At 36.7% G+C, this 10152-nt stretch overlaps 1 protein-coding gene across 4 annotated transcripts in view; it reads left to right on the top strand.

Moving 5' to 3' along the window:
• The window catches only part of LOC107570491 (uncharacterized), an 8299-nt gene extending 433 nt beyond the window's left edge, over positions 1–7866 (top strand). The window contains exons 2-12 of one of the 4 annotated variants that reach the window (XM_016256718.1): positions 556–624; positions 1122–1360; positions 1451–1560; positions 2286–2482; positions 2798–2995; positions 3274–3360; positions 4889–5139; positions 5683–5811; positions 6712–6852; positions 6926–7031; positions 7157–7866. In XM_016256718.1, the coding sequence (XP_016112204.1) occupies positions 1556–1560; positions 2286–2482; positions 2798–2995; positions 3274–3360; positions 4889–5139; positions 5683–5811; positions 6712–6852; positions 6926–7031; positions 7157–7374 (1332 nt within the window). In that variant the 5' untranslated portion in view covers positions 556–624; positions 1122–1360; positions 1451–1555 and the 3' untranslated portion in view covers positions 7375–7866. Of the gene's footprint in view, positions 1–419; positions 625–853; positions 1361–1450; positions 1561–2285; positions 2483–2797; positions 2996–3273; positions 3361–4888; positions 5140–5682; positions 5812–5982; positions 6048–6711; positions 6853–6925; positions 7032–7156 lie in introns of those variants that run through there. The other 3 variants (XM_016256720.1, XM_016256721.1, XM_016256719.1) reach the window with 3 other exon arrangements.
• The last annotated feature ends 2286 nt before the right edge of the window (positions 7867–10152 follow it).

A 10152-nucleotide genomic window follows, 5' to 3' on the forward strand; every position in this document is an offset into this window, starting at 1 on the left:
CTTCAGGGAACGAGGGTTACATACGTAACCGAGACGTTCTTCTTCCCATGATTGTCAACTGGGTTAAAAAAAAACGGTAACTGATTGATGAGGGTATAACGAATTAACTTCTGTAAATGAGTTCTGTTACATACCTGCAAATTAAACGTTTAATGCACAAGTGTTTGTAGTACTTAAATCATAAAATTGTCATAAAGAAAATGTCGAATAAAATATTATAGAAATTAGTGGTTATTGTTCAGTAGTGTTTTTGCTTTTTTTGGCCAAAGTTCTAAAAGCAAGAAATAAGACCAGTTTTATTAAACTTGTCAATTTGACAAAGGTCAGGAAAAAATGGTATTGCAATTCAGTTACTATTGTCCTTACCACTTCTAAAACGATGACTGGTGTGTTTACTTTTCTTACATTTTCTAGCTGAAGTTGCAAGACTATTTATGCCTTACAACAGAGGAAGAGGACTTGCAAGACGAACAAGCTTGCCTGTGATGAGTCGTGCAGTATCCTGCAGCTTTACGCATAACTTCTGCTGTCTTGATGACAAAAATGCTGATTTAGTACCCAGTCGCTGTGCAAAAGACATATTGTTCTCTGCTGGGTTAGGGGAGAAACGTGTCACCTTTCGATGTATGTAAAAAGCAACTTATTGGAATGTTAGAGTTTTGTTTAAAAGTGAGGTTTTCTTGAACACATTTGGATTATTAATTCTTATGTATCGTCTGTACTGTTAAAGGGATAGTTCAGCCAAAAATGGTAAATTCTGTTATTTACTCGCCCTCAAATTTTAAAAAAACTGTATAAACTTCTTTGTTCTGCTAAACACAAAAAAATAATCCAAATAATGCATGTCAGCAAACAGGTTTGGGGCACCATTGACTTCCATAGTACGACAAAATACTATGGAACTCAGTGGTGCCCCAATACTGTTTGGTTTCAAATATTGTTCTAAAACATTCCTGCTTTAAAAATAGTAAGGTCTGTCAGTAGTCATTTAACTAAAATTTTAACAAAAGTTGTCCGGAGCTTTCAAAACTGTACTGAACTGAAAGTCAAAGATAAGTGATAACTGTCAGATTTGTCCTAGTATCTTACATTTTATCTTTTTGTTATTATTATTCTTAAAGGATGCCATGCAGATCCCCAAAAATGTAAGGATGTCATCGTGGAGGCTTTTCCAAAACTCAGACAAGGTGGTGGGTTTGAGTTGCTGAAAATATCTGGAAACACAAGGAGCCATTATCTCAGCTTGATACCCTGTCCAAATGAAGGGTACCATGTAAAGTATTTGAAAGATCCTCAAAATCAAATTGGTCATGCAACCATTTTCATTCGTCCACTTCAACGAAACTTAGAAGTTGAATCAGTAAGTTACATACTTTCAAACAGGGAATGTTTTTTAACATTTACATAAAACATGTATGCCATGCTATTTTGCTGTGATGTTTTCTTGCAGCCAAGTCTTCCTAGCAGAGATGAGTTGATTGGACCACCTCAAAAATGTGTTGTATGTGGAGATGAATTCCCCTTTGCAGCTATAAAGTCTCACAGTGATGAGTGCATGAGGTATTTGAGATTATTATTTTTTTTAATGTGGAGTCTCTTATGGAAATGTTTATTTATCCTTGGTTTGGAGAACCATTATCTGAGTTACAGTAGACTTTGACAGTTTGAACCAGTCAATGTTACTAAAATGTCGTCGTCGTCATCGTCGTTGTTGTTGTTGTTTTGAAACCCTTTAAAGGCTAAATTCACCCAAAAATTAAATTTTTATTAATTAGTCACCCACATGTCTTTCCAAACCCATAAGGTTTTCGTTCATCTTCACAACACGAATGAAGATAAATCTGAGTGCTTTCTGTCCCTCCATTGACAGCCTATGCAACCTACTTTAAAGGTCCAGCATGGTAGTGAAGACATCATTAAAGTAATCCATGCCCTCACGTCAACTCAACATGCATGCGCTGTGGTTGTTTTGTGAGCTTGCATCTAAGATCTATTTTTGTTCAGTTTTTTCTTCTTCTCACACACAAAGCATGCACGTCTCTTCATACATTGAGGTTAAACCACTGGAGTCACATGGATTACTTTAATGATGTCTTTCCTACCTTTCTGGACCGTTATGTCTTTCCTACCGTTATAGGCCATCAATGGAGGACAGAAAACTCAGATTTCATTTAAAAGATCTTAATTTGTGTTCTGGAATAACATGAGGGTGATAAACTGATAAAATTAAATTTTTTTGCATGAACTATACCTTTAAACAGTCTGTGTTTACCCCTTTTCCTAAGGTCAGTGGAGGTCAGTGGTGAGGTAGTGAGTGAGAGGGCTACAGAAAGGGCCACTTCAAGCAGCACTGAAAGTACAGTTGTGAGGCAGGAGAGAAATGTTGTAAATCCCAGCATCAGACACTGCACAATGCAAGATCGAGAAAGCATGACAGTTTCACAGCTCATCACAATAGATCAAGAGAGCACTGAACTTGATGGTTTGTATAGTTGACTTGCACAATCTATCTTCTAACTTATCTCTAATTAGGAATTCGGCACATTAGTCTGAGAAATACAGATTTCTGTATTTTTCGTCCTGTGGCTCACATGAACTGTTAATCTGACTGTAAGGATACCAAAATTGCTGCAAACAATTAATGAACAAACGGCAAATCTCATAATGTGCATTTCAAAACACATGCGCCTACGATCTTCAAAGATTACGGGTCATGTTTTTCTAATTTCCTTTTTTGTCTTTTCCCGATCATATGCCTGTTAATGTTTGTTGCCCTGGATAATGTCTCTGGTTTTAGATTGGAAATTTGAGCCAGATGCAACAGAGGCCTCAAAGAAGTACAGAGAAAACCTATTGAATACCCATGAAAGGGGAAAAGAGCTACTTTTCCAGATGGACATGAGAGACCGTCCTGAAGACAGGGAGAGAGCAATCTTGACTTTCTACAAGATGGCAAATGTAGAATGGGCTTGTCCTTTAAAATGTACACTACATGGTAGGTAAAGTAAATCCTATAATGCAGGGGTGTCCAATCCTGCTCCTGGAGGGCCACTGTCCTGCAGAGTTAAACTCTAACCAGCTCCAACAGACTTGCCTTGAAGTTTCTAGTGATTCTGAAGGCCTTAATTAGCTGGATCAGGTGTTTAATCAGGGTTGGAGCTAAACTCTGCAGGACAGTGGCCCTCCACAAGCAGGAATGGACACCCCTGCCATAATGTAATACGGTTATGATTTTTGCTTGCGTTAATGTCCCATTGTACCTTTGCCTTCAAGGTGATCCTGCAATTGGAGACGGTGTGACTCGTCATGTTTTTGCAACAATCATGTCAAAACTCCAGCATGGTTTTGAACTACAACTTGGTTAGTGACCTATACAATACATGTTATTTTTTCCCCGTTTTCTTAGGATAACTTTAAAAGAAGTTTACAGAAATTTGTTGGCATTAACAGTTAACTACTTACCATTGGCCTTAGGGTTGATATTTTAAAAGGTTTCTGCATTTGTCTTTTGTAATGCATGTGTAGCGAATCAGCTCATGGGGAAATATGAATAATTAATAATAACTAGGAACTCTTCTTTTTGAGGGTGAAAAGGATCACTTGATTCCCTCAACATCACAGAGTTTTCTGGATAGTGACTTCTTTGTGGTGGCAGGCCGTATGATCGGGCACTCATTCCTGCATGGTGGTCCATGCTTAACTGGTTTAAGCCCAGCAATAATCCACATGCTTTTTGGCGGATCCCCTGAAACAGCCACCATAGATATACTGGACTGTGTGGACACTGATGTCCGTCAAGTAATAGAGATGGTTAGTTAATCTTTACTCTTATTAATTTTCATTAAATATATTATCTGGGAATAAAAAAATTACTTAAACAAAAACAAATTCACTGCAATGCCAAAAAAAAAAGTCACTGTTTAGATTTTAATAGGCAACTTCAGATACTATGACTGGATCATAATTGCAGTGATAATTATGTTTCTATCATGTTATGTTTGCCAGCAGTTCTTCTAACACTAATTTATGAAGTGTGTAGCTTTTCATTTCTTAAACAACCATGTAGGAATCATGGACATATACCAAGATGACAGTGTCAAGATTGATTAGGCTCAAGTTGTGAAAGAATGGTTGGAATGGACCATTAGGAATCATTTTCACACATGAATTGGCACCTGAGTCCTGACATTAACCTCAGTGAAAGTCTTTTGGATGTGCTGGAGACTTTACAGAGTGCTCACCTCTTGCATTGTCAATACAATATAGACTTTTAAGTATTTGCCTATTAAAATCCAAACTGACTTTTTTTTTTTTGGCTAGGCAGTGTTTATAGTTATTATAATTATATGACCAGTTGAAAGGCACAGGTGAATTATCAGAGGAGGAAAAGAGGGCTATTTCAGACCGCTTGTTTCGATCATCAGAAGGCAAATTCATAGATACTAAACAAGGCAGGACTACATATAGGCAGGATGACAGGAATGGGTTCCATCATAAGCATGCATAAAATAGTCTAAAAATATCAAAGAAAACATACACCATGACCTGAAGGATACACTGTTCATTCAAAGAAAGGTTTTCCTATGAATTAATTAGTAGAAAAGTCCATTTCTACTGTGCACTGTGGATTTCCTATGGAAATTGTAGTGAGAGGGGTGACTCTTGCATTCCATTAGGTCGTAAATGTATCTGGTGTCAGGGTTGCCATGGTAACCAGGGGGGCCTCTTTCATTGCAGACATCCTGGCATCCAGTTTATTGGGTGAGGGGACTGTGTTAATCTAATGAATAACTGATTTGTTAAATCAAATGAAAAATTGTGTGTTTGATTGGTCCAGATGCTACACATGCCTGATTGTTACATGTTGCATGGCTTTATTTCTTTTAAGTGCCAGGAGGAACTCTTCTTTTTGAGGGTGAAAAGGATCACTCGATTCCCTCAACATCACAGAGTTTTCTGGATAGTTACTTCTTTGTGGTGGCAGGCCGTATGATCGGGCACTCATTCCTGCATGGTGGTCCATGCTTAACTGGTTTAAGCCCAGCAATAATCCACATGCTTTTTGGTGGATCCCCTGAAACAGCCACCATAGATATACTGGAATGTGTGGACACTGATGTCCGTCAAGTAATAGAGATGGTTAGTTAATCTTTACTCTTATTAATTTTCATTAAATATATTAGCTGGGAATAAAAAAATTACTTAAACAAAAACAAATTCACTGCACGGCCAAGAAAAAAAAGTCACTGTTTAGATTTTAATAGGCAAATTCAGATACTATGACTGGATCATAATTGCAGTGATAATTATGTTTCTATCATGTTATGTTTGCCAGCAGTTCTTCTAACACTAATTTATGAAGTGTGTAGCTTTTCATTTCTTAAACAACCATGTAGGAATCATGGCCATATACCAAGATGACAGTGTCAAGATTGATTAGGCTCAAGTTGTGAAAGAATGGTTGGAATGGACCATTAGGAATCATTTTCACACATGAATTGGCACCTGAGTCCTGACATTAACCTCAGTGAAAGTCTTTTGGATGTGCTGGAGACTTTAGAGTGCTCACCTCTTGCATTGTCAATACAATATAGACTTTTAAGTATTTGCTTATTAAAATCCAAACAGTTACTTTTTTTTTTGGCTAGGCAGTGTGTATAGTTATTATAATTTTATGACCAGTTGAAAGGCACAGGTGAATTATCAGAGGAAGAAAAGAGGGCTATTTCAGACCTTGCAGTGTCCTGGGATTTGCCTGGTGTGACATCAGAGAACAGAAGATGGCTGCTTGACAAACTGCTCATTCATGCAGTGAGTATGCATTATTGGTTGGAATACTCTTAAAAGGTTAGTTCACCCACAAATTCTGTCATTAATTACTCACCCTCATGTTGTTCTACACCCCACTAGTAAGATATGGACCATTTATGTAATGTTGAGCTCTACAATTCTTTAGTAATGATAATGTTGTCAATGTGTCAGATGATTTTAGAGAGGATAATTTGGCCAACACATGATGAAGACAGCGAGGCCTCTCTTGAAGACACATGTACACTCTTAAAAATAAAGGTGCTTCAAAAGGTTCTTCAAGCGATGCCATAAAATAACCATTTTTGGTTCCACAAAGAACCATTCAGTCAAAGGTTCTTTAAAAGAACCATCTCTTTCTTACCTTTTTATAATCTGAAGAACCTTCTTTTGCCACATAGAACCTTTTGTGAAACCGAAAGGTTCTTCAGATGTTGAAGGTTTTTTTTGGCTAGGCAGTGTGTATAGTTATTATAATTTTATGACCAGTTGAAAGGTACAGGTGAATTATCAGAGGAAGAAAAGAGGGCTATTTCAGACCTTGCAGTGTCCTGGGATTTGCCTGGTGTGACATCAGAGAACAGAAGATGGCTGCTTGACAAACTGCTCATTCATGCAGTGAGTATGCATTATTGGTTGGAATACTCTAAAGGGTTAGTTCACCCAAAAATGAAAATTCTGTCATTAATTACTCACCCTCATGTTGTTCTACACCTGTAAGTTCATCTTCGGAACACAAATGAAGATATTTTTTATAAAATCCGATGACTCAGTGAGGCCTGCATTGCCAGCAAGATAATTAACTCTTTCAGATTAGACAAAAAGCTACTACTTTTTGGGTGAACTAACCCTTTAAAGTTTAAAAATGTAATGCATGTTTTCATTCCAAATTAAATTATGAAGGTCCTTGAAAGAACCTCCAAGCAAGTAAAGCAGCTACGGCGGGGTTTGAAGGAAACATTGATCTGGCCTTTGCTTTCTGAGAGGAAAGACACTATTCCTCTTCTCTTTCCCAGGACTTGTGATACAGTGTACACCCCACTAGTAAGATATGGACCATTTATGTAATGTTGAGCTCTACAATTCTTTAGTAATGATAATGTTGTCAATGTGTCAGATGATTTTAGAGAGGATAATTTGGCCAACACATGATGAAGACAGCGAGGCCTCTCTTGAAGACACATGTAGGCTCACCGGATTCCTTCGCACCTTCATCGGAAATTGTAAGTATATGAGAAATTAACTGACTTTTTGCTTTAGATTCTACAATAAAAAAAATAAAAAGGGGTCATGATCTGGATTTGTAAAATTATTTTGTTTCCTGAGGTGTACTTTTTTTTTAATGCAGCTTCTTATAATATCTTGCGGTTTCTAATAAAATTCTGGACTAGATGGGATGTACTGCCCAGGAGCCTAGACGTTGAGGTGGTGGATGGAAACCTACCCAAGTCTTCCACATGCTATCAAACTCTCAAGCTTCCTAGTCATTACAAGGACTATGCTGCCTTTGAGAGATATATTTTAGCTGCTATCTGGAGCTTAGATTATGGATTTGGAATGGTCTAAGTTTGTGTTACAAATAATATCAGATGCCATATTTCTACTGGAGGTAGTGTTTAATTTTTCTAAATTTTTCATGTCTAAATCGGATATTCAGTCAGAAGATCTCAAACCTGTTTGGTATGTTGCAGTGTTCAGAGCTTTGTATTCGATGCCAAAATAACATTTGATAAGAAATTTAAGAATTTATTTGCTTGGATGTACTAAAAAGATACTGTTCTAGACATTTTAGCTTTATTAAATGGTTTGGAAGTAGTTTGAGCAACTAAGAATATTCACTGGATGCAAGAGTTATTATTAACTGGCACTAAATGTCAAAATGCCCCACTTTTTTCTTCCTGGAAAGCCAGCCTGTGAATTTTGTAAGCAATTTTGACATGTATTCAGAACCTTGTTGTCAAAGTTACACCAAACTAAGCTTTGGTCAAAAGGTTATTTGAAACATTTATTGACTTTGGTACAAGACTGTTCAAAGCCATCATTACACAAATTCAATAAAAAAAAAAGGATCTTTACAGATTATATATTTTTATGGGTTTTTGTGGCATTAACATTAATAAATGACTGCGACAAGAACTAGTGGATCAAATATTTAAACAATGTTGATAATAGGTCAAAACAGGCATGTATATAATTGTTTTCAACATAAGCAAAACTTGCTGATGCTCACTCTTTGAAGTTGTGTAGTCTTGCTACTGAAGCATTTCATATAATAACATTACAGTCTCTCTGTACACCTCCAACACATTAGAAAGGGGGACATCTGGGTCTGGGAATCTTTCAACATCCTCCTGTGTAAGTTGATGTTGTATTTGTACTTCAGGGATCACCACACCAGGTTCGTGATGACCACATGGCCCTCTCCAGTCAATGCCATATTGCATGGCATCTACCTGTAATAGACAATTGATAATTTAATTATTAATAAATTAAACAAACATCCTACTGCCAGAGCTCATTAAGCACCAAATAGTACAATTTATACAGTAGTTAGGTTGGCTTGAGAAAGCAAACCTACTGAAATGCTATTTAAACTTCTGATACTACATTTTCTGACTCCTACAGCTTTAACTCTACATCCACTAAACTCGGCACAGACTGTTCTGACTCGGGTTGCTATATCGTGTCTAACTTATGGTTTTCCTAAAAATGATGGAAGACTGCAAAATGCAGAAAAATCCCATAGACTTATATGGACAGAATCTTCTGATGAGCCAAGACTGTAAAAACTCAATTTAATCACACCAAAGCCAATTGGACTAATTTAAGATGGCATAATTTCCAATCTATCTAATATTTCTACACCTACCTGTCTAATATATTTAATCTATATCTAATATTTTTAATCTATCGTCTAATTTCTAATCTATCCATCCTAATTCATGTGTCATAATTGCTAACCAGCTCTGATATAAATACCTGGATAGGGTCTTGAAGTTGATGACTTAACCAGAGCTGTATTGGTGACTGGTTTCCTTCTGTCCGCAACTTGTGGTGGTTCCAGCCATCCTGAAAGTACTGAAGGTGTTTCTGTACATGTGGCAAGAAACATTCTCAAGGTTGGTGAATATTGTGTAGAAGAGATCAAGCACTCCAGCATAAACATCTCTCCACAACCTTTCAATCCTAACAGTAAAGGAAGCCAAAATACAAAGATTTTTAAACTAGGACCGTCAAGGACCAACATTCATAATGTTGTATATGAAGTGGAGCTTCTATAGCCTAAAATGGGAATTAAAAAGTAAAATCTATTTTAAAGACGTGGGGATTTAGTTTTCCATTCATTACAGACAAATTTTCTTAGTAGTCATACTAAGTTATCATAGTAGTCTTTTATTTATCTAGAAACCATGCATATATTGGTAATTGTTTGCATTTCTGTAAAACAAAAAATTTTCAAGGGGCCTGAAAACTTAGTAATCGAGTTTCTGTTCTCTCCTCTGGTGGAAACCATGAAACGAGCAACATCGATATTCTCCCCACCTTTATCTGACCTCACACGTGACGGCACACCATACAGGTTGACACCTTCTAAAAAGCTTGTCAGGACTGTAGCAGCTTTATTATTGGTGGCAGCGTTCAAATATACAATTAGACGGCTAAAGCCATCAATGCCACCATGAACCACAATACGCCACCTGGAACAGATATAAGAAAATTAATTTCAACAATATTAACAACTAGGCTTTTGAGTAATGATATAAAACACGTTCTACTATCTATAGTAAATCAAAACAGCCAAAACAGTATATCACATACTTAAGACGATACCTTTTACATACAGGGGTTGGACAAAATAATATGAACACCTGTGAAATAGACAATATTTCTTTATTAAGATGTTTTACCAAAATTTTATTTAATAACGATTATAACATTATTAGACTAGATTAACTGAACGTTTGAATAGTCTCCAGGTGAATGTTGTCTATCAGAACATCTGCCAGTTGGTTCAGAGATGTTGAAGGAGAGAATCTACTTCTCACTCTTCTCTCAAAAATATACTCTCATGATGGGAGAGGTGCCCGTGTCAAATAACATAGGGGTCTGGTCTTCATGGGCAGAGCTATCAAAATAGGGGTGTTATCCTTTTAGGTAGGGACATTTGCTTCAGTGATTTCAAATATAAAAATATAAACTCAGAAATCCCTTACTGGACCTTTAACAACACAATCAGAAAGATCTGCTCGAATAATTACACCAATAATGTCTATGAAAATTCTCAAAATAGTCAAACGGATGTTTCTCTGCTGATGAATGTTTCACCACTCATCCAAGCACATT

This window comes from Sinocyclocheilus grahami, unplaced genomic scaffold, assembly GCF_001515645.1.
Source record: "Sinocyclocheilus grahami isolate Dianchi unplaced genomic scaffold, SAMN03320097.WGS_v1.1 scaffold1465.1, whole genome shotgun sequence".
Taxonomy (NCBI): domain Eukaryota; kingdom Metazoa; phylum Chordata; class Actinopteri; order Cypriniformes; family Cyprinidae; genus Sinocyclocheilus; species Sinocyclocheilus grahami.